The 26492-nt window shown below is 51.1% G+C and overlaps 7 protein-coding genes across 7 annotated transcripts; 4 read left to right on the top strand and 3 right to left on the bottom strand.

The window, feature by feature from the left end:
• Positions 1–440: 440 nt before the first annotated feature.
• On the top strand, positions 441–2694 carry BDZ83DRAFT_757809 (magnesium transporter NIPA-domain-containing protein; the record flags this gene model as incomplete). The annotated part of the gene is made up of 2 exons (XM_060514946.1): positions 441–1217; positions 1273–2694. The coding sequence occupies 2 exons, from the start codon at positions 441–443 to the stop codon at positions 2692–2694; spliced, it is 2199 nt and encodes a 732-aa protein (XP_060358532.1).
• A 2029-nt stretch (positions 2695–4723) lies between these two features.
• On the top strand, positions 4724–6354 carry BDZ83DRAFT_724247 (uncharacterized protein; the record flags this gene model as incomplete). The annotated part of the gene is made up of 3 exons (XM_060512637.1): positions 4724–5297; positions 5383–5653; positions 5724–6354. The coding sequence occupies 3 exons, from the start codon at positions 4724–4726 to the stop codon at positions 6352–6354; spliced, it is 1476 nt and encodes a 491-aa protein (XP_060358531.1).
• A 923-nt stretch (positions 6355–7277) lies between these two features.
• On the top strand, positions 7278–8150 carry BDZ83DRAFT_592083 (short-chain dehydrogenase/reductase SDR; the record flags this gene model as incomplete). The annotated part of the gene is made up of 3 exons (XM_060506499.1): positions 7278–7504; positions 7553–7787; positions 7842–8150. 3 exons carry the CDS (start codon positions 7278–7280, stop codon positions 8148–8150), a joined length of 771 nt encoding a protein of 256 aa, XP_060358530.1.
• Positions 8151–8438: 288 nt separating this feature from the next.
• Positions 8439–9921, bottom strand: BDZ83DRAFT_641472 (D-isomer specific 2-hydroxyacid dehydrogenase). Its single transcript, XM_060509563.1, has 2 exons — positions 9346–9921; positions 8439–9242 (listed from the first exon to the last, which is right to left on the bottom strand). The coding sequence occupies exons 1-2, from the start codon at positions 9650–9652 to the stop codon at positions 8512–8514; spliced, it is 1038 nt and encodes a 345-aa protein (XP_060358529.1). The 5' UTR covers positions 9653–9921; the 3' UTR covers positions 8439–8511.
• A 6534-nt stretch (positions 9922–16455) lies between these two features.
• On the top strand, positions 16456–18849 carry BDZ83DRAFT_683980 (GMC oxidoreductase; the record flags this gene model as incomplete). Its single annotated transcript, XM_060511233.1, has 8 exons — positions 16456–16630; positions 16690–16723; positions 16780–17041; positions 17119–17245; positions 17308–17555; positions 17613–17826; positions 17883–18637; positions 18725–18849. 8 exons carry the CDS (start codon positions 16456–16458, stop codon positions 18755–18757), a joined length of 1848 nt encoding a protein of 615 aa, XP_060358528.1. The 3' UTR covers positions 18758–18849.
• Positions 18850–21341: 2492 nt separating this feature from the next.
• On the bottom strand, positions 21342–22327 carry BDZ83DRAFT_724244 (U-box domain-containing protein; the record flags this gene model as incomplete). The annotated part of the gene is made up of 3 exons (XM_060512636.1): positions 21342–21515; positions 21570–22119; positions 22239–22327. 3 exons carry the CDS (start codon positions 22325–22327, stop codon positions 21342–21344), a joined length of 813 nt encoding a protein of 270 aa, XP_060358527.1.
• A 771-nt stretch (positions 22328–23098) lies between these two features.
• On the bottom strand, positions 23099–24584 carry BDZ83DRAFT_641462 (uncharacterized protein). The gene is made up of 2 exons (XM_060509562.1): positions 24267–24584; positions 23099–24209 (listed from the first exon to the last, which is right to left on the bottom strand). The coding sequence occupies exons 1-2, from the start codon at positions 24409–24411 to the stop codon at positions 23533–23535; spliced, it is 822 nt and encodes a 273-aa protein (XP_060358526.1). The 5' UTR covers positions 24412–24584; the 3' UTR covers positions 23099–23532.
• Between the last annotated feature and the right edge of the window lie 1908 nt (positions 24585–26492).

Raw genomic sequence — 26492 nt, 5'->3', positions numbered from 1 at the left:
CCTCGACACAGCCTCCCATCGAGCGTCCATTCTCATAGCCCACAAGGGAAAAACCAGCTGCTGTTCGACCCCTCCACCGCTATCGACCTCAAATTCCTTACCTCCGAACCTACTATTGCACTCAGCATCTTGAGCACTCCCCCTATCCCCAAGACGACTCTCCGACCCGCCCAAGCTTCGCCAAGATTGTTGACACTCGCTTGTTCCCGATAGCTGACAGCCCGCGAAACGTCAAATCACACAAGTCGAGTCTCTACGTTGCTTCTACCGATTGAGGGTTTCTATGCCTAACGCCCTGGACATTCTCGTCAACACCTCCACCCCCGATTTTTCATATCGTAACTAGATTAAGCGAATGATCACGAAAGTCGAATAACAAGAGCCCCTCTCTTCGATACATCACCCCGGCGACCAAGTCGCCGGCGTACCCAACCGCCGCAATGGAGCAATCCGCGGAAATGTTGACGGCGGCGCACGAGATATACGCACGGATGGGCGGTTCAACTGGCGATACTGCCACGAGACCTGCCTCATACAAGGCCATTGGTATTTCCTTGGCTGTAGCCTCCGGCGCATTTATCGGAACCTCCTTCGTCATCAAGAAAGTCGGTCTTTTGAAGGCTAACGAGAAATACAATGAAGCTCCCGGTGAGGGCTATGGCTACCTCAAGAACGCCTGGTGGTGGACGGGCATGACCCTGATGATTTTCGGCGAGATCTGCAACTTCGTCGCATATGCCTTCACCGACGCCATACTCGTTACCCCGCTAGGCGCCTTATCCGTTGTCCTAACTGCCATCCTATCCGCCATCTTCCTCAAGGAACGCTTGAGTATGGTGGGCAAAGTCGCATGTTTCCTCTGCATTGTTGGCTCTGTCGTCATTGTCATGAACGCGCCCGAGAATTCTGCCGTTGCCAACATTCAACAGATGCAAAGCTATGTCATTCAGCCCGGGTTCCTGTCCTATGCCGGTGTCATCCTCGTTGGCAGCGCCATTACCGCGTGGTACGCAGGGCCAAGATGGGGCAACAAGAATATGCTGGTCTACATCTCCATCTGCAGTTGGGTTGGAGGTTTGAGCGTTGTAGCAACGCAGGGTCTGGGTGCGGCAATCGTGGCCCAGGCAGGTGGTGAGGCTCAGTTCAACAAATGGTTCACCTATGTTCTGCTGGTCTTCGTCATTGGCACTTTGCTGACAGAAATCATTTACTTGAACGTGAGACTACCTGTTTCCACATGGCTGAGAAGCGCGAGGCTGATTGAAATCACAGAAAGCATTGAATCTTTTCAACGCCGCCCTCGTCACACCTACATACTACGTTTACTTCACCAGCACAACCATCATTACCTCGGCAGTGCTCTTCAGAGGTTTCAAGGGCACTCCCACTGCTATTATTACTGTGGTCAACGGCTTCTTGACCATTTGCGCCGGTGTCGTGCTCCTCCAACTTTCCAAGTCAGCCAAGGATGTGCCTGACACCGCAGTTTTTGCCGGAGATCTTAACCAGATTCACACTATCGCTGAACAAGAACAACCCGAGACTGAGCCCAAGGCAGATGCTATCCGTGGAGCTGCTGCGATTGTGCGTCGCTTCTCCTCCGCCAGACAGAAGATGGAAGAGGCCGAGTTCAAGCGATTACAGGAAGAGAAGATGCGAGAGTCGCTGGAGCCTGTTAGCGAAGATGGCCAGCCCGTTTACGAATGGGACGGAATTAGAAGGCGGAGAACTATGACGGTTGGAAGTCGAAGCACCAGAGGAACGATACGATCGCCTTATCCTCTATCACAAGCTGGTGTCCCTCACACACCGACTGTCATCCCTCCCGCTTCTCCCCAGGCCCATCCACCTCTCGGCATGTCACATTTCCCCACTGAAGAGGAGCTGGCAGAGCATGATCGACCTTCCTCCCCCGGTATGCTTTCAAGCATTGCAGGTACCATCCGAGAGCGAGCACGTAGTGTTCTGTCGCCGAACCAGCCCCAATTCCAGGATCCAAGGGTTCAGAGCCCCATGCATCCAGTTCCCTTGACCGAAATCGCCGTATCCACGATCAAATCAGACGACGACCAAGCACCGTACTACGGCAAGAGCAGAGAGCATGTGTACGGGCTTCCAGCTGGCGAACATGGCGACTTGGAATATGCCGGTGCTGCCGGCGTGTATGACCAGCGTGCTGTGTCGCAAGGTAGTGGCTTCAGCGGCACTAGCTCGCATCTTGCACCTACTCCTCCACCACATTCAGCGAAGAGACAATTCTCCTTCTCCAACGTCTTCAAGAGACATCACGCCGATTCACCGCACCACGAGGACGATCACCAGCAACAACATCCGCAGCTTCGACCAACAAGCCGCTATGGCCTTGGTTCACGAGGTTACTCCAGTCCGCAAGTCAAGAACGCTACTGAAGAGGAGCGACTTGGTCTTGTTAAGGGAGACTCTCGGTCTATGCCTGCCTTGCAACGCTATGATGACGAGGATGATGAGGAGGACTCGTTCAATGACGATAAATTGAGGCATGTGGACTCGAGCCCGAGCCCACCGCAGGCCTCGAGATACGGACGCGGTATCACGACGCCGCCTAGGAGAGGAAGTGATGGACGTGATACGGACTTTGAGTCCGAAGCACCCACACCGCCTCCTCATCGGTCACAGCCTGGCGGTGGCGGTGGCCGCCCTAACGCATTTCTCTGAGCGTATGATTAACATGATTTTGGATTGATTCAACGCCGAATATGACATGACGTGGAAGGCTTTCTGCTTGGATGCCTTGGGTGTTCTTCACCTCTGTAAAAGTAATGAACGAGTGGGTACATAGCAGCATTGGGAGAGGCCGCGTCCTCATGAGATGGATAGACCATGGGAGGTCAACTGTAGATGGGAGAGAACAGGCTCAGTAGCCTGCAACATGAGTAAGGCCATTATTGGCTTATCAATACTTATATAAAACACAAATACAAACACGTCAAGCAAACATCCTTGGCTCCGACTTGCCGTCAATATGAGTATTTGCAGATTCGGCAACCTTTCTCGGTGAGCATATACAGCCACGACGGTCGACTTGAGACGGAAGATGGCCTACTCTCCTTCTCCCCTGCTCCTCGACTGTGTTGAGCTGCAGTGTATATAGAAGCGTGGCATCCTTAAAAAAAAGTACAGCCAAAAAATCAAAAGAGTTCATCCCCCCGGTGGCGAATGGGGACTACATCTCTGGTGCTCATGCTGGGACTCGAACACGGGACCTCTAAGCCTTCACCGATTAGGCTGTTCGTGGACTTCAACCACTCCACCACCCAGCCAGTTTTGACCTGAACCCTAAGGGGGCGCCTGCTGGCTGGTGGGTGGAATGGAAGGAAGGGGGGGTATATGGGCTTGTGGTTGTTGTGTCTTGGGTTGGAGGGATACAGACGAAAGGGTTCTCGTGATGGTGGGGATCACTTATGGAAGGTGCGGTCCAGCCACTGCCTCTCAAAAACATGTGTCGAAGCATGTGTCGAAGCCGGAGTAAGGTATATAGGCACGGCAGGTATTGTAGGCTCACAAAACGCACATTTGAGAGCGTAAAGAAAAAAAGATGATACGCATGCTTCACAGTCTGGTCACAAAAACAAGTCTCAGCATGTGCTCTCGCCGTCCGTTTCCTCGTCCCCTCCGACAAGGATTAATATGTTCAGGATTAGGTGGGCAAAGGATTTCAAGAGAGCTCTACAATTATTATAGAGTAGCACGAGTAACACAAAGCAAGGATTGATATCTTCCTTCAATGCTATGGCCATATGCTCCTCAGTCGTATGCAAGGGACAAACGCAAATAGCTGAGCAAACTTGGTGCAGCTACTAATGTAGAGCTCTCTGCATAGAGTGTTGGTATCTTCATCCAGGAGTTGTATTTGATGCAAGTTCAAGTAAGAATAAAAACATCAAAGTAAGCTAGCCGATAAGGATCTATGAGAGAGGCTGAGAGCTGTATTGATGTTGCCTCCTGTACATTATTTGGTGTCTAGCTGCTTACTCCAACATCGTAGGATCCTAGCTACGCCGTTTAGATGAGGCAGTCTTTCGGCGCCTTTAAATGCATCTAGCAAAGAAATCTAGGATTTCACATGTATTCATGCGCCTTGTAGCTGCGTAATGATGAGATTTCGTATTTGTAGTCAAAATCTGGGAGTGACATGCCTTCTTACTACCCACACAACCTCCAAGTCGTGCCTTCAATCGATAGACACATGCACATATAGCTAGTTATCTGGAGCGAATGTGCTGAGATAGCGATGTTGAAACATAATGTATCTTCACAACTGGACTGGGTAATTTCACCAAACCAAGTAACAGCCTTGTCAACAGGGGAAAGAGCGAATGAGTTTTCCTACATCGAACCTTCCCTCTTAATCACCTTGAGTATTCGCCTCCTTCACCTTTGAGCCTCTTGAATACCCTCACTGACAGCCTCGCTTGAGAATTAGCTCATTATTCCTTCCCAAAAATCTCATTATTTCAAAGCTTCTGCGTGACGATACTTTTCTTTCTTCTACACATCCCTCCAACCCACACTCTTCTTCTCCAGGCACCTCAAACCTGGAGATTTCTTTCCCCTTACTTCACGGAACAAAAACTTTTCAACTTCTTCGTTCTCTTCACATTCTTCACAGTTAATATTCTATCCCCGCTTTGCGCAATCAACAACTTCCTTCACGCAAATTCACCATTCTGCTCTGCCAGAAAATATGGTAGCTTTCAGTCTCGCCTCTGCCTCACCCGAGGGAAAGGGAATCATGATGGGCATCTTCTTGCTCATTGCACTCTTCCTCCTTGGTGTTGACGGCGCCCCGGCTCAGGATGGCCGAGTCATCCCGCTCGAGTATGACTGGGACCCTGCTAACCCTCCCCTCTGGACCATGCGCCCAGAGGATCGTGAGCGCTTCCTCGAGAACGACATCTTCAACATTGGCAAGCGTGACAACAAAATCGGGAACTTCACCTCCATCGCCCCTCTCAACTACACCTGGGACCCCGAGAACCCGCCGCTCTGGACCATTCGCCCCGAGGATCGCAACGGCTCTTCCCATGCCAACACCAAGGCCAGTAGCGAGCATATGAATGCCGCTTCCGTCGAGCCCTGTTCGGACAAGACCAAGCCCGCCACGCTCTATTACGAGTATAAGGCCGAGGACTGTCCTCCCAAGAACAAGTTCCTTTCATTCAAGGCAGGCAAGATGAGGTTTGACACCTGTGCGAACTGGGACACTGGTGGCAATGGGAGATGGTGGTACGACGGATGCACTTCCTTCTGTCAGCTTCGTGAGTTCAGATCTGATGAACCTTATTGTTTTCAAGTTTCAAGTTGCCTTGTTCAAAGATATGCTGACTTGTCCTTCCTAAATAGGAACCACTTTCGAGTGGGCTCAAGAAGTTCCTTTCCCGAGTTCCGAATGTCATTCTCCCATCAAATGCGGCATGACTGATTCTGAGTCAGTGGGTTCAGGTTGGAGTGTTGGTGCAAGCACCAAGCTTCAATTTCTAAAGGCGTTCAAGGTTGGTGTCTCCGGCGGTTGGTCTCACAATTACGGCCAAGCGAAGGGCAAGAAGTGGGACATCGAACTGGAGAAGGGTGAATGTGGCTACTTCACCTTTGTTCCTGTCAAGAAGGTTGTCTGGTAAGTAGAGCATCCAAAGCCCACGCTGATAAGATTGTGACCTATTTTACTAACATCAATGTTACTTTAGTGGTGGCATGACTACTGCCCACCGAAAACCTACATTCTTTGAGTATAATAGCTGCGCCGTCGAAGGCATACAACCCGTCAACTGGAAGTCCTGCGATAACCAAATGTGGATGATCGAGGGGGAGAAAATGAATGGCGAACGGTCTGGACATTTGGTCCCTGACGGCGTCATCATCTTCGTCTACACCGACTGCCGCACTCGTCTCCCCTTGCCTATGGAGAAGCAAGACCCTGTCTACCGAGCCCCCGGCGTGGCGCTTTCTCACAGCGTCATCGACAGCATTCAGCAAGGCTGGGTCTGGAACACTTGCTACTTCTGGAACATGAAGGTCCCGGGCAAGAGAGCGCTCTACATCCGCGGCTCGAACTTCAAGGACGGTGTCATTGGCACTTTCGGGGAGAACGTCTCCAAGCTGGTCCGTTCTTGTGCTGGAGAGGGTGGAGTTTCCAACATGGAGTTCGACTGGTATTACAATGGTAAGCCCGACGACACGCCCAAGGAGAAGGGTCCGGTCTGGATGTATCAGGCGGATGTGCCTGACACCATTCGCCCTGGTTGCATTGGCGAGGGACTCATGAACATGGGTGCTGTTACTCAGGACCAGTGTGTTGGAGACAAGCTCCCGAACTGATTCACTACCACACTGATTCAACCTGAGATCGGGCGACATACGAAGCATCGACAGTAGGGGCGGATCAATGGTGATAATGAGGATTGATGGGCGATGAAGATACCTTTTCCGATGGTTCTGGCAGCATTTGATGATAGCTGGCTAGACAAACTCGGGATAAACCAGACAGCAGAAGAATTCTACAACCTGCACAAAAGTTTTTTATTGCCGTGTGCGCGCGATCTGATTGTACTCAGCCTTTTGATTCTTTGATGCGCCGGGAACATAAATGCGTTCCTCGTTGCACATCCTGCATATCTATTATGTAGTTGATGTCAGCTTGACCGCGGATATACGGCTCAGAAGTCCGTATGGCCGAATCCGAAAAGTCGATCAACCTTGGGAAGCTTGGATAAAGCCAGGCAGAATCACAACCAGCATGGATAGTGAGCTTATTCTGCTTCAAAATGCTCAGAAGCCCCATTTTATCACAGGACCTTGTCCACAATCTCGTTGCGTTAAAAGGGCAGATTCTCAGCCCAAAGACATGGTCCTCACAGCAAAGAAAGACAGATGAGAGATGGTGTGTGCGTAATACATCTCTCCTCCCACTCTGAGAGTTCAACCTAAAGTTTGGGTGATAACACTCATTGCTAGATGTTATTGGCCAATGGAAGTTCCCCTGGTCTTCATTTGGGAAATAGACGCGCCGGTGGGTAAACTCGTCTCATATCCCAAGCAAAAGCTTCAGACAAACTTCGACAAGTTGGGTATCTTACCTCCATCGCCTCTAAAGCGAGACCGAGGCTCCGATTCCTGAAGAGACCCTATTTAAATGGCCATAGCTCCGCGAGCTGTTTCCTCTGGAAAGTTACCATATGTGAGGACCTACGCAACTCTCTCCGGTTTTCGAGTCTAGTGAACATAATTGAAACACTGCAGCCATGGCATTAGACGCACTCCCAATCATAGTCATTATCGGCGGCGGCGGCATAGGTCTCGCAACAGCCCATCGCCTCGGCTCAGGCCACCACATTCTCTTCGCGAGCCGCTCCCCGTCCACCATCTCCGCCGGCGCTGAGTCTCTCAAACAAGCAGGCCACAGAGTCACGACGCAGCAAGTCGACGTGACATCCTACGAATCCGTCGCCTCCCTCGCGAAAACAGCCTCGTCCCTGGGCGGGGCCATCGAAACGGTCGTCTTGACCTCGGCACTCAGCCCGACAATGGGGTCCGCGGAAATGATTCTTGCTGTGGATGTAGTGGGAACAGCAAACGTGATTGAAGTCTTTGGGAAAGAAGTCGAGATGCCGTACGGCTCGTCGGTGGTTTGCGTGGGGAGTATGGGCCAGCACATGATCCCGCCGCTCTCCGCGGCCCTCGAACGACACCTCGCGACCGCGCCGCGGACATCCCTTCTGGAGAACAAGGAACTCCACGGGCTTATCGCGGGGGTAAGTGCCACGGCGTATTGTATCGCGAAAAAGGCGAATAGTCTACGCGTCCAGGCGGCTGCTGCGTCCGAGGCGTACGCGGGGAGAGGCGTGCGGGTGAACCTTGTTGCGCCGGGGATGACGGAGACGAAGATGCTGGCGGCGGAGATGGAGGGGGCGAGTGGGGCGGGGATCAGGGAGATGATGAAGGCGCATCCTTTCAAGAGAGCGGCGACGGCAGAGGAGGTTGCTGATGCGGTTGGGTTTGTGGCGGGGTGTCGATATGTCAATGGGACTGATGTGTTGATTGATGGGGGGTGGTTGGCGAAGTTGAGGTGGGGGGAGGGGCCGATTGTGGAGGAGATGAAGAAGCATATGGCGTAGGGATGGATTATGCTGATGAGATGCTTAGGAGTTAAGATGCTGGATGCTTTGAAGAGAGGTAGATGGCCTTCCTGGAGCTCGATAGCTGGTGGCCGTTAACGTAACGAGACTCTTCCTCAATCTTAAACTTCGTTTTCATGATCGCTGGCTAGGGCCCTTGGACAACACGTTAGTTCGATCTGTGACATGTCAGCAATGCTTCACTACCGTTCATCTAGAATTGAGAAAGAGTACAATGCAGTATTCCACCAAAGACTTTGAAACAGAACTTCAATTTGTTCAATTAATCCTATATGCAACTCCTTGATTTTCCGTGGTTATACTACAATCTAAACCCCCTTTTCATAATTTCGTATCCTCGTTACAGGCGGCTCTTATTGATCAAATGGGCATTGACAGGCGTGACGGCCTTGCCGGTGCTCGCAAAGGAGAGAATGTTCTCCATACCGAGCCTCTCGAAGCCCATGTGAGCATCCAGAGAAGCACCAGCATTGTGCGACAGGACCTCGACGTTCCTCATCTTGATCAGCTCCTTGTTTACGTGAGGCTCATTGTAGTGCACATCCAGACCAACAGCCGAGAGATGCCCGCTCTTGAGCGCGGCAACAAGCGGCTCCTCCTCAATCAGCTTTCCGCGGGCAATGTTGATGAGCTTGGCGCCCTTCTTCATCTTGGCAATCGCAGTGGCGTCGAGGAGCGTCTTGCCCGCAAACGGTGTCGCCGTCAACACGCAGTCGGCCGTGGCTAGGAGCTCGTTCATGTCCTTGATGTACGTTGCGTTCGAAGACTTTTCGAGGTCGGCGGGCATGCGGACAACGTCGTTGTAGAGGATCTTCATGTCAAAGGACTTGTGAGCCTTTTCGGCGATGCGGCGGCCAATCTTGCCGAAGCCGATGATGCCCAGGCTGAAGCCGTTGGGGTTGCGCGAGACGGCGCCGAGGTTCTTGTTGGCGTCGACGAACTGGTCCGGGTCGCCTGAGCGGGCGGCGACGGAGGACCAGGAGAAGAGGCGGAAGGTGGAGAGAATGAGCCAGATTGCGCCGTCGGCGACGGATTCTGTGCATGCTGCGGCGGCGTTGCAGTAGATGATGCCTGCGTAGTAGGACTTTGGTCAGCTTTTGGCTCATGGTCCAATTGAGGCATCACGAAGCCAAGCATGGTTTTTTTTGCGCGCCCATGTCGCGGGGGAACCAACCTCTGCTCGCGAGAGTCTCTGTGTCGACCCAGTCGAACCCGGCGCCGGCGCTGGCGTACACCTTGCATGAAGAGGGCAGTAGCGAAATCAATTCCTTGTCCCAGTTGCCCATCTCGCCTCCTGTGTTCCAGAAGGGGCGGTAGATGGCGAAGAAGTCGCCAAACTTCTTGTCCTTTAGTGCTTGGATGAACTCGGCGCGCGGCATGCTGTAAGACCGGCGGATGTCGAACTTTGAGGTGAATTCCTTGTAGAGGTCATGGTTCCACTTGATGTCGTCGCCGAGCTGGAGAACGATTGGCTTGCCCATCTTGACTGCTTGTACTTCTGATATGCTAGACGTCTGCTGGTGTGAGCCTGGTATTGTCGCGGGTGAAAGAAGGGAATCGTGAGTTGGAGAGACAAGAGCTGGAGGGAAAAGTCGCGCGGGATGGCCAGTCAATTGAATGAATTGAGCTCCCTAGATCTCGGTGAGCTCTCCGCAGTGATGTATAAATCAGACGAGTCGTGCGCTCGGAATGTCTTGCTTTGCTTGCCTCTGCATCACAATCAGCAGGCCCCCGATTGGGTTTGAACATGTTTTTGTTGGGTTTTGGCCGGCGATATTTGCCGTATTTGGAGAGCTTTGGGGTAGCTCTCCCGACTCCCGGCACTGACCCTGGCGCTAAGTGGAACGGCCTGCAACGCCTGCCTCGAGCTACTGGAGGCTCTGGAGCTAATGCTCTCCCCCGCCCCCCGCAAATAGCCCGCAACGGCTCCATAACCCGCGGGGAATTTCAAGCTGTGACGTCCCCGGTGGCTCCATTTGCCGGTTGGTCCAAGGACGGTCAACAGCCCCGAACCCCGCCAAGCCCGAGCACCACCACGGCTTAGGTTCGGACTCGGTACGGATGCTCCTCATCAGCCACGATCTGCCTTGTTTCACCGCCTGTGTTGACTTCCCGAACCTCCGGCTGGCTGGGCTGAGGACATCGTGAGATGTTCGTTGAATGCCTGGTAGTAGTCAAACTCCCGCTGGTGAGCAGTCCAGCCAGCCTAGATATAATCTCGATGAGACTGGGTGAGAATTCGAGGCTGAAGGTCAAGAGATGATTGAAGATGGAGACATCAGAGATCATCTGCTCGAAAACTTAAGAAAGCTCCAGCCAAGGCTGATGACCTATTATCTGTTAATTCTCTACTCGCCTGCAAGCTCTGGCTCAAGTAGAAATCCTTCGATCTGGGCCCTGGCCAGTTCTCACCGTCCCAAGACATTTTTTCAGACCACCTAGACCACCATTGTTCTGCAATAAAGCTTTGAAGGCCAAGTATGTAATGCCTCAAGCATCCAAATGTATCCGGTCGCAGGATCTCGCGAGTCTGCTTATTGGGGTTTGTGGCGCTGACGTCGATTTTAGTGTGATCTGACGTTCTGAAGACGAAAAGACGGGAAGAGGCGAGTTCCGGATACAACGACTATCAATACATTGATGAAATGTGATCGTAGACGGAGTTAATCGAGAGAACGGAACACAGTAGATAGTGGCAACGCAAGTAAGTACACATACCCATACACGAATTATCTCATCCGCCAATACCAGGGTAAAGTAGGTTAGCACCTACTTTACGTACAGGTCCAGATGGGAATTGGAAAAGGTGCAAAAGAGAAGGAATAGAAACCAGTGCTGGGGATCGCTTACTTTATAACTTACGCCCCTGCCCGGACTAGAACAGCGCGCCCCTCAGCCAACCCGAACTCTGACTTCATTAGAGTATTTGTTTATTTGACTACTCAACCACCTCGCACATAGCTTGACGGGCGCTTCTGTGCCGGTGACAGGAATGAAGACTAGACCCTTGAGTAGTACCTGTGGTAATTGGCGGGTTCGTATGTCACGTGGACAGCCGACTCAGTGGGAGGGAGAACGCAGCCAGGGGAAGGTGCTGGTGGGGCTGTGTATACTCCCGGCCATACACAGAACGGGCAGTTGTGTTTACCCTTCCTCGTCGCACCTACCTGTACCTTAGGTAGTCAAGTTCCTCATAAACTATGATGGTGAACTTGCTAACAAAATAATTTCGAAACAGTGAATCCTATCAAATTTCCACGCCGTAAATATCAAAAGGTCTATCGAACCACCATCGAATACCGGCGAGTCATCATTACTCACTTGTTTTCTGGAAACATTGATATCAATACACGGAGTGTGACGGATGAAGGTAGTCGGATGTCATAAATCAGTGAATAGACCAAGCGCAAGAGAACATTAAGTCAGATTTATTTCCGCCTTGCCCTCTAGTCAGACGTTTTTCCAGGATCAAAGCTTTACATTTTGTCGTCAAACTACCTCCATATCCTATCGAATGCTAGACAGCTTCGATGCATCCGTCTCCAGTCTTTTTCAATATCTGCTCTATCTCGAGATCACATGTGACTATTGGTTAATATAAGGGAAATAGGGTCAGATAGCCATATAAAACGGGTTTCCCCTTCTCGAAAGTACGTTTATATGTATTAACACCATGTAGCACTTCATGTGATAGCCGAGCGGACAACGTTCATGATCGCAAGAGCTAACTTAAGATAGCACATTCATCTCGCGATAAGAAGTCTTCCTCACTTACTTCGGCATTCTGAGACCAAGGTCCTATATTATCAGTTTACCAAGAAAGTTTCCCTTGTCGCTGGTCAGTGGAAATGATAGAGAGACTTCAATGTGACCAGCCGCGCGAGCCGTCGCCATGTTGCTACCTAAAGAAAGCCAAAACGAGCAACATTGTGACACTCTCAAAGGCCGAAATCAGACTTGGTGACATTCTTAAGTCGGCACTGGCTTGATCCTCTAGAGACCGGCAGTCGTATCCCGACAGTCAAGCTTCCCGAGCGCCATAACTATCAACTTGACAGCGTCGCATTCGCTAGGCGAAATTGAGTTGCGGAGAGCACCACGGCTATCAACCCTGTGACCATTGCGCGGCTCGCCTTGGATATGGCATTGTGGTAAGAGACATCACCATCACGCTAGTCCAGGACTCGGTCTTCCTTTGGGTTTGAGAGATACCTGGAAGACAGCGTCTTTTATGTTCCTTCAAATGAGAACTAGAAATTCCAAAAAGACTCCGGACTCGAAAGTTGCATTTGTCAAGTTGCCCAAGTCGCGTAAAAGCACGCCTCAAGCTAATTCATTCAACCCGCATTCATGGAAACAACAGCGTTGCTTTGAAGGTATACCAGCATAACAAAAGGAAAGCTTCAAGCCTGATAGTTGATGAAGCTCGAGGCAAGCTCTTACCCCCTCAACCGGCCGGAGTCCACCGCTGGAGTGAGTGCGTAGCAACACATCAGTAATCACATGCAGGCCATGCTTTCGTGAGGGCCGTAGGATGCGCTGGATGCTGAAAGTCATGCCCCCTCCTTTGCTCATTCATCCCTTAGACATCACTGACACATCACGGCGAATTCCTTTCTGGGTAAGTCTATGAACCTACGTGTGACCGATGGGCTCGGCGGCTCCACGGTTCCGGCAATGCTTCGGGTCCACCTGCGGCATCCGCTCGTAGGCCGAGCTCCGGCGCTTAGGTCCCATAATTCAAACTCTGAGAAAGAGACTATGACGGGGGCCTAGATTTCGAGGACACTCCTTGGAAAGTTAGGATCACGGAATGCCAGTTCCACGGCTCCGTGTCGTCCAAGACTTCCCTATTCCTGACTAGAAGGAAACAGCACCCCCTTGTTCAATCAACATTAGAAACTTGAAGGGGTTTCTGGCTGGGCAGAATATGCGGGGGCTGAGCAACTCTCAAACTCCTGCGCAATCCGATTTCCTTGCTGCGCAGACCGAGTTTGTCGCAGGTTACCGCTATATCCGTAAGAGGGACTTTCTTGATGCCTTCGCCAGGGAAGTTAGCCAGTGGTGTTTTGAGGTGATCTGCACAAGATACTTCTCAGCAAAGCATTCTTCTCTGCTCACCTAGGCTCAAGACTCAAGAGATGTCGTTGATTAACGAAGCGGAGACTATCTTGGCGTGACCCCATTGCGCCTGTTGAATGGAGACGACATTAAATCCCGAACCATCGGGCCACAGCCTACAAGCCCCAGTTTCAAATGACATCAAATCCTCTGCCAACATGATAGCAGATTGTGGCAGTACGGAGGACTCCATACATCAGTCATCAATACTCGACCTTGGCGAGCCACTGGGATGGCCTCCAAAAACGGTGATGGCCGAGCCGGCAGTTGCGGCTCCTGCGAGGTCACGCTGCAAAAAGGGGAATGTTGCAGGAGACCCTCAATCAGGGCAACTAATGTCCGCGTCCGCGTCTTTTCGAAGCCTTGGCCTGCGACCGCGACAATAGAATGTCGAGCTATGATAGTCCCTTGCATGCGATAGATTGAACCAGCTTCTCGGGTTGCCTCATGGTGTCGCGCTTGTTCTTATAGGCTTGATTTGTGATACCGCCCCAGTTATCGACTCCATTGGCCGCCTGATTTAGGGTTTAGAGGCTTCAGATGAACGAGTCTTGACAGGCATCTTCATGTCATGCATGCCAGAACACTGGATCCTGAGTTGCCCGAGTAACCTGTTTGCAGCGTTGCTTTGACCACCCTCGTCAGCTTCAGTCAGTTCGGCAGGTCGCCGACTTAGCTTGAGTGAGAGGTGAAACTCGCACCAAGTCGCACATTTGGAAGTCAGTCATCTTGGTGACTGGAGCTTTGTAGGTTCATCTACACTGTTTCTAGACTTCTATCGAGAATTCGAGATCACACCACGAGTGCTGTTTCCAGCGCCGAAACTAGAGTCTAAGAAACGTCCATGTGTCAAACAACCTTGGTCATACTTTATCTTCCCGGCCTGCAGGTCCAGAATGTATTTGAAAGGATTGGAGGTTCCTCGACCTCTTGTCCTCTATCTTTATCGCAAACCTTCTTGGTAAGTCTACGGAGTAATTAAGTCAGAATCAAGTTTCGACTTCTTTCAGTATGCCCAACGAGACGAGCCTGCGAATCACCGTGTAAAGTGAGACAACTGAGCCTGAGTGGTCGTGGTATGCCGGTAACTTGACAGCAGTAGATGGTACCTAGGCTAAGTCAGGTCGGCTTTGACGGCACTGCATATTGGTGGACAAGCAAGCTGGGGCCGTTTTATTGCCTCGGCTCAAAACGTGGCAACTAACCCAACCGACAAAGTTAAGTCCCCCATGAGTGCCGTTGAAAACTCAAGAATTGGGGGTGTTGGAGAGTAGCTTGCGAATGACGCTTAGAACATTCCAAGCCAACGGCTCGCTGCATTAGGCCAAGTGGATGTAACCCCTGGCCACGGAAATGGCAGGGCTTGAGAGGGAGTTGTATTCGTACGTGCGAGCGGAGGGTGGCATGCAGCAAGACGATCTAATGAAGGTTGCATATTCCCATCGATCACATCGCGGGGGGTGGCCAACTTCACATGTGCTATCCGTAGGTACTGTGGTGTCCATCACCTATAGTCGTCTTGCGGCGAGACAGAAAAGTTGATCAGTAAACCGCATTGTGAGCTAGCCGTTGAAAATCGCGAGAATAAGCGCACCAAACCCCTAGCGCCATCGGTTTAGCGGATTGGTGCTGCGCCATGTCTCAAATGCGTCCGATTCACTCGGTAAGACAGAAGACTAACCATCAGTTAGACAGACAGACAGTCGTGTATCCGTAACGGGGCTCGCGTCTTAATGGGACTTGCATGTACCTGTAGTCTCCTCGAACTGCTACTGCAGATTCGACGTAGGAGTTTTCGTACAGGTACCGACGCGCCAATAGTAGAATGCAATCTAAGCGAGAAGCCACCCGCCTCTTCCAAGCCTTAGTAGATGCCATTCATTCAAGAACAATACCTACACACATGACTTGATTTAGGCAAGTCCAACGGCGTATAGGTTGCGGCATGTCTGAGGAGCTGTGCTATCGAAACAGGCGGAATTTGAGATTCGCTGGTGGCCGTGAGGCAGTGTCAAACACCAAAGAGGCAGTTTAGTAAATACAATGACTTACAAGTTACGGAGTACAGGGCAGTGGGAGGGAAAAATGTCTCTTGCCGCTCGCGCCGGCACCGTGCCGACTCTGGGGACGTGTGTAAAGGAGGGACGGAATCGAGAGGGGTGCTGGGATGCATAAGACTGGGGCTCCTTGCACCTGAATCGCGGAACCAGGGTTGTCTGGGGTGTCGCGCATCCTTTTTAGGGATTGTATTCGGCGATGGGACGAATCTGGATACCGGCGATCATCCCCGATCGCCATGGGCTACTGCAGCGTACATCAAGACCTTACGAGACAACCGAGGATCACTTTAAAGGCCTCTTGGCTCAATCAACTCTAAAAGACTATATCGTCGCCTTTGAGCTCAGCTGAGAATGTTGGTCAGCGTGACTAGACGAGCTACTGCGCGGGGCCAAACTGACGCTTTTGTTCGACGTTTCGACCAGTATGAACCTTAAATGATTCAGTAACCATGCATCGGCACATTTCTCGCAACCGCTTCCTAGCTGCAATCTCCGGATGACCTCTCCCAGAACCGGTTCTACTCCACTTGGCCTGTCAACCACGTGTGGCAGTTACAAATGTTGTTGCTGAGCAAGCAATCGCTAACACGCTGCAGATATTGCGCCACCCAAGACAGCTCAGATAGAGCCAGGGATGTGGTGTGAATTTGTCCGACCCTGCCCTTGCCCCCCTCCTTTCCCCTGATGCTCTTCCCGTAACCCCATGTCTTTCTTTTGTCCATTCTACTGGAGCAAGTACGGATCCGTAGGCGTTATTCGGTCTGGGCCAATATGTCGTCGTTTAACGCGACCGGCGCTTGTCTCTCGGCTGCCTTCTTTCCCCTGACCGTTGTGGGGAAGAGAATTCACAATCGGCAGGTGAGACCGGCAGCATCAATGGCAGGCAAATTCGAAGTCTTGGAGGGTCGTTATCAGACGAAGTAGTCCCATCTTTAGGGGCGGGTTAAATCATATATCGGGTCGTCCCGAGTCGAAGTACAATTCTGCAACTCCTTGCGTCTCTACTCACTCGTTACTGTACCTTTGTACATACGCACAAACACTCGTTCCTTTGCTCTTAAAGTCCTACGCAGACACTAGTCACCATGGCATACGTCGTGAAGATGGCTGTGGCTGTGGCAGCAATGCCGCTCCTCGGAGCGCTTGCTCGTCCGTCCTCTCCTTCAGCTTGTCTCAAGCGACAGAACGACACAAATTTGCTGCCTAGCTACGACTACATTGTTGTTGGCGCCGGTGCCAGTGGACTTACTGTTGCTAACCGCCTTTCGGAAGATCCTTGTGAGCGGCAAAACATTGTAAAGCGTCAATCGACGAGTCAAATAACTAACATGGCATAGCTGTAACTGTTCTTGTTATCGAGGCTGGCGATCTGTGAGATTATCCAAACGGACTACCAAAGTTTCCATATTCTGACGTACAACTTCTAGTGACGCGGGCGAGGATTACGTCAAGATCCCTGGATTGGCTGGCGGCGCCGTTGGAACCAAGTACGACTGGAACACGACCTACGCCGCAAACGACGCCCTTGGAGGCCGATCCGTCTCGATTCCCCAGGGAAGAGTTGTTGGAGGTTCAACTAAGCTTAACCGCATGGTATTCGACCGGGGCTCAAAGTCTGATTACGATCGTTGGGAGAGCCTCGGAGCTACAGGATGGAACTGGGATTCTTTGCTTCCTTATTTCAAGAAGGTGAGTGCTTGTGCCCCCCTAGTGAAAAATCATGAAGGTAAATCGTGTCGGCAATCTAACTTTATTTCTCCCTATAGAACGAGAAGTTCACACCCCCAAAGGCCGACATCGTCTCTGAGTGGGGCGTTCAGGTTGACGACGCTGCTCACGGCAGCGATGGGTTGATGCAGGTCACCTACTCGCCTTTCTTCTGGCCTACAACCAGTTGCGTCTCTCCTACTCAAACCATCACAACGTGTAGTGACCCGATCTAACCTTCTACATAGAGTTCATGATCGACGCTGTTAAGGAGCTTGGCATCACCGTTGCGAAGGACCAGGCTAATGGCAGCCCCATTGGAGGTTACTTCTGCCCTCACAACCAGGACCCGACTTCCTCCACCCGTTCATCCGCCAGGGAGGCTTACTACGACAACTTCACTGGACGCAAGAATCTCCACCTTCTCACCGGACGTCAGGTTACCAAAGTTGTCACCAGCGGATCAGGAGATGCCGTTAAGGCTACGGGCGTTGAAGTGAGTTTAGGCTGCTCAGCTGTTCAAATCTAATCATCCAGCTAATGGCGTGTTCAGTTTGCTGCCAGCAAGGGCGCTCAGGCGCAGACTGCCACCGCTGCCAAGGAAGTTATCCTGGCTGCTGGCGCTCTGCACTCGCCTCAGATTCTTCAGGTTTCCGGCATTGGCGACCCGGCTCTTCACACCAGCATCAACGTCCCTACTGTCGTCGATCTTCCCGCCGTTGGCCAGAACCTTCACGACCACGTGATGCTGACTGTTGTCAACACTAGTATGAAATATATGATCTGCAGATTGTTCTGACGCCAGCTGACTTGAGAAACCTAGTTAACACCACTTTGCCCGTCAGCTCTCTGCTTCAGAGCAACGCCACCTTCGCCGCCGAGGCCAGAGCCCAGTACGACAGCCAGAAGAACGGCCCTCTCAGCTCTCCCACCGGCGACTTCCTCGCTTTCCTCCCGCTCTCGACCTACTCCAAGGCCGTCGATACTCTCAGCTCCGAGGCGTCCGCGCAGGATGGAACCACTTTCTTGCCTTCAGGCGCTCCCGCCGAGGTTGTCAAGGGATACCAGGCACAGCAGAAGGTCCTCAACGAGCGTCTCACCGCCACCGACTCTGCGCTCCTCGAGTTGATCTGGGCCGATGGTGTTGTTGTTCTCGGTCTCCAGCACCCCTACTCTCGTGGTTCCCTCAAGGCTGCCTCCTCCAGCACTTTCGATGCTCCCACCGCCGACTCCGCGTTCCTGAAGAACCCCCTCGATGTTTCTTTCTTGGTTGAGGGTGTCAAGTTCGCTCGCACCATCGCCGGCACCGAGGCCGTCAAGCCCCTTCAGCCTTTCGAGGTCGTTCCTGGCGCCAACGTTACCACTGACGCTGCCATCACCGACTTCGTTCGCCAGCAGAGTGGTACCTTGTTCCACCCCGTTGGTACCTGCAAGTTGGGCGCAAGAGAGGAGGGTGGTGTCGTTGACGCCAGCCTGAAGGTCTATGGCATCAGTGGACTCCGCGTTGTTGACGCCAGCATCATGCCTCTTGTTCCTGCCACTCACATTATGACTACAGTCTATGCTGTTGCTGAGAAGGTAAGCTCTACCCAACATCGCTAGGCGCTAGGCGCTAGGCGCTTTCTAAGAGTATCTGGGGTTGTTCGCTAACAATTCGGATTTTAGGCTGCCGATATCATCAAGGGCAAGACCGCATAGAGGAAATGACGATCATGAAGCACGCTGATTTTCAAGGGGCGGAATTCGGTTGACCCCGGCCCATGTACATGCAACTCAAAATAGCATTTAGCAAGATTTAGCTCTTTTATGTCCGATACAAAACCATGGATTTCATGAACCAGCCACGAGGTGATTCCGTTGAACGTACTTCTTGTTCTCCCAGATCAAGAATCTGGCTTATGTGTCTCATCTCGCAATTTCCGATGACATTGCATCAACATGTATACCTTGTTTACGACGACATGATTTCATTTCCGGAAGATGGGCTCAAATTCGAAAAAATATCTGTGTAGCTTGAATCTTGGTGCACCTCCTGCACTGACGACCGACGTGAGAGCGCTGTATTTGACAAACTGAGTAAACTCGAAGTATAGCATTAGCCATGATAACCTTGGAGTTCTGAGCAAGCTTCAACAATGAACCTTGTGCCAGGCGAGAATTTCTCGTTCAATGGAAGCATAGTCTATGCTTTAAATCAACCAGATTCATTAAGACTCCATTTCATCCGCTCCTTAACCAGGAGTATGTTACTTGATATCGGCCCGCTTGACTTTCTTTATCGACTTGGCAGACAGCCGGCATCCTGCTACGAGAAGATCTTCGGCGCAGTTATCCCACCTCAGAGCGCTTATTCCATATCGTTCTTCAACTTTGAGCCAAGACCTGACCTGAAGAGGACAAGTGCCTTCGATCACAAGCTCTTCCGCTGATTCGGGGCGTTCTTCCTTGCTTCCTTTGATTCGCATTTTCTTCTGTTTGGCCTTACGATTTGAGGTGATCTCAGGCAATGGAACTTAGTGTAAGCCCTTTGTCTTCACTTGGCTGGGTTGGACTTACCACGCATATCTTGATATCTCCAGTGCCGGAAACCTCGCTTACGACGAAGAAATGCCCATAGGCTTGCTGAGGTAGGCCATCAATGAATCCCTTGGGCAATGCTTCAGAGGGCTTCAAGATGCATCCCGCATGTTTAGGATTCACGTCATTTTTCGGTTTGTTCTCGACTTTGACCCACCCCAATTTATGATTATTGCCCTCGTGTACATCTGCGTTGGTTACTGTAGTAGTCTCACCTTGGCTCACGGACCGAGACAAAGTTGTCGATTGCATTGCGTGATGCCCCTTCTTGGATGAAACGCCAAATCGATTAGATGTCGGGAATGTGTGTAGAGGTGGTATGGCTAAAACAAATAAAGACTTCTCTTCAATATCGCGAAGCAAGTTATCGCTAGTTGGCTGACCACAAGCTCAAATCGAAGTAGCAGTCGCAGTACTACAGGGTAGTGATTTTATTTGGTCTAGATCAGGCAATTCTGAAAACAGAGTTCAAGAACATGCTGGGCGGGAAAAGTAGCCGCGCAGCCTGATGTGATTGCCTCCCAACCTTGGCGGCTTGGGCGACTTCAGTAACCTAGGAAATACACAGGAAGGTGGCTGTTGTCACTTGTATATCTTATTGGACAGCAACAGGATGTGAGCGGAAGACTGCATCGCCTGATGCCAAACCGAGACGGCCAGTCTTTCAGTAACTTAATTGGACGAGTAAGGTCAGAAGAGACCAGGATCTCGCCCAGTCTGAGTATAACTTCTGGATTCGAGATTTTGACACCTTCCTCTGGGGCTAAAAGAGAAGAAAGAGAAAAAGAGGGGTCTGAGGAGTCAAATAAAAGAGGGCTGGCTGTGGCCGAGAAGATTGACATCGCATCTGTAGCGCTCCCGTACATACTTCTCTTCCCCCCCTCCCCAAGTATGTACCCGTATCCGACCCGGAAGCCTCGCGATGATTCACACAATTGGCAGTGGAAGCGTGCTGATTCAGTGCCATGCTCTCACATACCGCTCTCCCACCTGCCTGCCTCTATATCGGAATCTCTTGCTTTTGATATTGACGGCCTTCTAGCTCGATTGATGCGAAAGAAAGCAACTTCACCGCTGCATTATCCGCAGTAAAGGTGTCTTACAAGACAGAAGTCCAACCTTGAGAGCGGGACTACCGTCTCTTCAAACCTAGACAATGAGAAAATTTCACTGAGAAGCCTTCAACTCAAGCCTTGGATGCATGTAGTAGCCAATCAACGCAGCTAAGGTAGCGACGACTGATTGTAGCGTCGGACGATACCTAGTAGGGAGCACTACTCGTAACCTTGATGCAATGATCAAGGCTAGTCCAAAGTTCTTATGTTAGCCGTGTCCGTTCAAGCTTTCATAGTTAAGTGGTCCGTAAGACAAATGCAATCAACATCCTAGCAGCCAAAGCTCCACCAGAAGCTGCTTTCCATTGCTGTCATGCGTTGAGACCATTTCATCCAGAAAGAATCACATCATCTAAGCCAGACTGCATCGTTGTTCCCTTACAGACTCTGGAAGCGGGATAGTATTGGTGTTGAAGGAGCTCCTGAGGAAGGCTTCCCCGGGCAGTAAGTCTATAGTCGCTGTGTAGCGATTGCGAAATCATATCCGACCCGGTTTTCTTCGCAACTAATGAGACCATAAACGCCGTGCTATGCAATAGATTGAAATCAGATGGTGCCGCCAACATGTATGCATGCTCAACTCTGCAGAATTACCAGTCCACCGCCCAACCGTTCTCCTCAAGGAACTCTTCACATGCTTGCCTAAGGCCAAGATTAGGCCTCAACTCTGATGGAAGTAGGGGCTCGCGTGTAAGTGGATCGCTGGGGTGACGACGTAGATGCTCCATGATGGATGCCCTCTCATATGACTTTCCAGTCTTGGTCTATGAGCGTATTAGTAGGCAGCAAGCAGGTAGGCAGCAAGTAGTCCAACTCACAAGGACAGGGTCGACCATGATGCCAAAGCTGATATCATCGATAGCCCACTCCGGAACCTCACGTCTCTTCTCCTCTGCAGAGCGACTCTTCTCGAATGTACTCCTCAGTATATCGATCTTCTGTTCCCACTCAGCCTCTATCTCCCTCTTTTCCCCGTCGTCCATTGCGTTCGTAAGGGCTTGTTCACGTTCCTTCTCCATCAACTCAATGACTTCGTTCTCGAGGTGTCGTGCTTCCCGCGTTCGCCGCTTCTCCATCCAGTCCCACCTATCCTTCTTTGCGCGCAACACCTGGGCGGTGATGGCCGCAAGTGACTTATCGCCAGTCTGCACGCAGAGCTGGTGGGCCTTTTGGGCATTTGTGAGGGCCGAATCGTAGTCTTTGAGGGCGAGCTGGGCTTGGGAGAGGTAGTAGTGGGCCTTGAGATTATCGGCTGTAAGTCCAAGACACGATTCGCAGTCGGAGACAACCGAGTCCCATATCTCGAGCTTGAGGCGTGCCATTGCACGGTTCGTGTATAGAGCGGGGTTCTTTGGGTCGGCAATGATGCTATAATAAACCAAGAATCAGCTTCTCGGTCGACGTGATCGCCATGCCTAGCTATCTGGAGTACACAGCAGGTGAATCAGGCTGGGGGGTGACTCTGGATTCGTGTAGGTGAAGCTTACGCCTTGGAATACAGGGCCTCCGCGCCAGCATAGTCGCCCTGCTGGAAGTGGCGATTGCCTTCTTCCTTGAGCTGTATAGACCTTGACATTTTTATGGTTTCGTTCCCTTTGCAATGTGTAGTTGTGGTTCGGAGGGTATGGTTACAGTCCAACGTTGTCGAATTGGGACTAGCAAGCGGAGGAGACGGTTCAGCGGCGGGCTGGAGGGACAGGTATTCAGTCGTATTATATATAAAGATGCAAAGTAGACGCCGAATGCAACGGCGCAACCTTGTCAAGTCTTGCCGTCGAAGTAGGAATCAGTCCGAAAGCTGTCTGTCGAGGCTCAGAACACCGGAACAGAAGGCTACGCAGGAGCCAAGGAGGAGGAGCTTCAATGCGTATTGAGGCGTGCGGACTGCACTTAGGGGAATCGGTTCGGTGATGAGGAAGCAGGCATTCGGCCTGGTGAATGGTGTGGAGGAGAAACCGTTGGGTACACCGGCTGCTGCAGCTCCGCCTCGAGGCGTTCAGATGGTGTGCTAGCCGAAGATTCACTGCCCTCCAACGTTGCTGCAACTGCTGCTGCAGTGCGTGCTGGCTGCTGTCACCACTTCAGTGGATGTTGGACGCGGGACCCCCGCCAACCCGCGCCGATGGATTGGACGTGGATTCCAAGGGTCGCTTCTCCGCCGACCCCACCTTCGCCCGGGACTTGCGGCTGTCGTCGCCTTCTCGAATCTTCCGCTTAGAAATGGGTGGCTTGAGCCTCGGCCGATGCTCGTCCGACCACGTGATGTGGCTCAACAACTCGCGAGTGTCATTCAGGCCCGCGAACTAGGCCGGAAGTGGGCCTTCTCATACATTGGCATGGGGATCTTCGAGTTCAAGTGCGTTATCCTAACGGAACCTACCTTTCCTACCGTCGATGCCTGAGTGCAATCCTCGACCCCTACGTCAGTAACACCAGTAGCCGTTTCTTTTCGATTGGCACACAAGACAGGTCACACGACTAAGCCGTCCACATTTTATGTGTAATTTTTCATCAACTGCACCTCAACCCTGCTTCTGCTATATGGCTAAGTCTAGTATGAAAGCATGGACAGCCCATGAAGTGGGCATGTGGAAACCATGCCGCGACAAGTCAAGCCCCTAGTCAATCATCTCTATCCGAGGAACCTAAAAAGAGCGTCTTGTCGTCTTCTATTAATAATACCATTAGGCCTTTGTAGCAACCACTCCCCCTCTACCGGTCCCATGGTCCTTCGGGCTTCAAACGGTTGTCTCTGATGTCGCAGAACATCCTCTGATGCTCTCAGTTATCGAACTGGAGGTGTAGTGGCCACCTGAATCCTTCTTTGATGTTCTTAATCTCTCCACCCTTAATGAACAACATGAAGAACAGCCATAGTCCCCGGGTAATCGTTACAGCAGCGACGACAATAGCTATGATCTGGCCGATAGACAGTGCTTGATCGTCTTCGTCTTTTTTCTCTTTGAAAATCGCGTGATGGCTATCGCCACCTATCGTGATCTCCGCAGCAGCCATAGCGGCCACCATGAAGAGTCCGTAAACGATGTACATAAGCGATACGGTGGTTGGGTATGGGATATATGCAACATCCTGTGAGTGAGCTCCAAGCCAAGCTCGGAGTCTACTACGCCACGATTTCTTCGAGGCGCCGGCTTCCCCTTTGCCCAGCGATGGGTGTGTGATGCCCTCGAGATTGAAAGCGTCATCCTTCTGGGCTTTGTGAAATATTTGCGTATTCATGAGCGCATGAAAGCTACTCTGGGCGTAGAGAATGCATCTGAACATGTAATAAATCCAGAAAGCGTTTGTTTCCTTCCCCGAATTCCGAATCTTCGGTCCTAGATCGTAGGGGAAGCTCCGGAGTCTTCCCCACCAAAATACCTGAATGGAGTTGCAGCCGTTCTTGTCACCAGCTAGCGGGGTCGACAGGTCATGGAGGAATCCTTTAACCAAGATTGGTATGAGCACCAGGCTCATAGCTTGGCAGATTATCACAATGCCGACTTGCCATCTAGATGCGAGAGTCTCTTTGGTGATGAGGAGGATAGAGAGGGCACTGTTTTGAGAGTCGAGAATCATAGCGCCAAGAACTGCACTCGCCGAGGTGAGTATGCTGCGTTTCTGGTTATCTTGCTCTTTGACTTGATTCAGCTGGACCATCAGCGCCACAGCCAAGGAAAAGTGCGTAAGGATGAGGCCAGCACCAATTTCCTTAGCACCCGTGACCTTGGAGTGGAATGTCCCAGCAAGGGCGATGAAAAAGATGACGAATCCTTGTGCCCAGACAGCAATGCGAATGCCGTATCCTCCTATGTCCGCGTCAACCTCAGCCTGACAGTTTGAGAACACATCTTTTCTGTCGCCCTTTTCAACTTTGAAAATTATCGAGATGAGAATGATCCCAAATATGCCAATTGACACCGGTGCGATCATGTACTGAAAGAGCACAAGCCATGTTTGCGTCATTTTCTTGCGGAAGAACACGTAGAAAGATAATTCGATGCCGAAATAGACGACCTGGAAGGTAAGAAATATAGCCAAGATGGCCTGTGTGCCTGCCGTCTCGATGATCATCGTGTTAGCGGTGGTCGCAAGCAATTGAAAGCAATTGATGAAATTCGTTGTATCTCAATTACAGAAGTTGGGCTTTTCAGGAATTCTAGTCGACGAACGTTACATATATTTAAGAGGGAAGGGCAATCATAATGAGATTTGAGAGCGTTACCATGGAGCTCAAGGGAGGATTGGGAGAGGTGCGGCTGACACACCCTCGCGGATCGTAAGTCCTACTTTTGGCAGTTGTGAAGTGAGACTTGTACAAGGCAGACCAATTGGGCCATTTGCCACCATCCAGAAGGATGTGCCGGTAAGATCAGCGTGCCACCCTGAGGACAGATTGTGTTGTCTCGGTGTAGTCTAACAAGACTTATGTCACTGCCTCACTCTCCGTCTGCATGTACGGCGTTAGGGATTGAATAAAAATTGTCCTTTTGATTGCCAGTGTCAAAAGGGTCGTATTGGAGATCAGGAAATACTATAGAAGATACCAAAACAAGACAAAGAAAGAGGTAATTTCTATAACTTTTCATGTCTTTGGAAGTTACGCACAAATTGAAGGAACTATAAAAATGCGAGGCTCACATAGTCTTTTTCTGTGTTGCTATATCGACCCTTTAGTCTGAATATAGAGTTTGGAGGATAAGATATTTCGTTGGCTATCTCTCGAAACCTTTGCATCTGCTGGATAGGTATTATCTGCAGCACTAAAGACTTCCACTACGGAAATGGAACAGCATGGTCACTCAGTTTGAGTTGAAAGTACTTCTTTACCATCCGATCTCTTCGGATTTGACTGTATCACGTGCCTTGAGGTTAGGCTTAGTGGACTGTGATGATTTCTTTCCCTTCATTAACTATATTTATTAGTCCTCTTGGCCCATCACATTGTGTAACACCAGTACGAGTTGCTATAAACGCTTGGTAGCTTGTTATATTATGATGAATGAGGCTAGAAGGGGCGTTATAGGCCCATGGCCTCACAACTGAATCTGCCAATCACGGGCTGGATGCTTGAGTGAGCGGTTGCCTTTATGAAGTCTCCTGGATTATCTTGTTGTTCAACTCTCGGTTTCGTCAGATGGCATCTCTTTTGGGGCTTCGTTCTTCCAAAGCTGCTTGACTCTCCAGCCTCGGACCACTCCGGACCGAATCATCGGAATTGTTTTGCCATCGAGAGCATTGACCCAATGGGCAACATCACAGCCGCTGAAGTTGAAGCCCGTCGCAGCTCCACCACCCACCTCAGCTAAAGAAAGGCGGCAGATCTACAGTAAGTCGTTCTCGGAATTTCCTGATTCAGTTGAAGTAATTTGTCACAGTGCTGAGCTGTTACGGCCCAAAAGAACCTGGTCCCCGAGTAGGGCTATGTCTTGACTTTTTAGAGTAGGACCCCTAGATATTACTTACGAGATCAAGTCCCTGCATCCTGTGGGATAAACGCCTTGTGCTAACCTTCTATGAACTCGCCCACCTGTCAAAATCTGCTTAGTAGCCCACCGGGTCATTGACAGCTGCATGGCCGTAGGGCCGTCCCGCCCGGGTCCCACATCCGTGATTACAGCCGATGGGATATCTCGACCCTGCATCGAAAGAGTTGATATATCACTTTGACAGCGAGTTTTCTCTCGTTTAATACCGCTTGATGGCATGTATAGAGATTCTTTCATATCCACCAAGAGCCA

This window comes from Colletotrichum acutatum (assembly GCF_030867785.1).
Source record: "Colletotrichum acutatum strain CBS 112980 chromosome Unknown BDZ83scaffold_184, whole genome shotgun sequence".
In the NCBI taxonomy this organism is placed as follows: domain Eukaryota; kingdom Fungi; phylum Ascomycota; class Sordariomycetes; order Glomerellales; family Glomerellaceae; genus Colletotrichum; species Colletotrichum acutatum.
Note: the sequence above shows the minus strand (reverse complement) of the source record. Positions and strands in the feature narration are given on the sequence as shown.

Excerpts from the sequence above, each read along its gene's own strand:
- BDZ83DRAFT_641472 (XM_060509563.1), bottom strand. The coding sequence starts at position 9,652 with ATGGGCAAGCCAATCGTTCTCCAGCTCGGCGACGACATCAAGTGGAAC. Across the intron at positions 9,243-9,345 it reads AGAGACTCTCGCGAGCAGAG|GCATCATCTACTGCAACGCC; the intron begins GTTGGTTCCCCC and ends CCTACTACGCAG.
- BDZ83DRAFT_641462 (XM_060509562.1), bottom strand. The coding sequence starts at position 24,411 with ATGGTCCAGCTGAATCAAGTCAAAGAGCAAGATAACCAGAAACGCAGC. Across the intron at positions 24,210-24,266 it reads CACCAAAGAGACTCTCGCAT|CAATCTTGGTTAAAGGATTC; the intron begins CTAGATGGCAAG and ends TGGTGCTCATAC.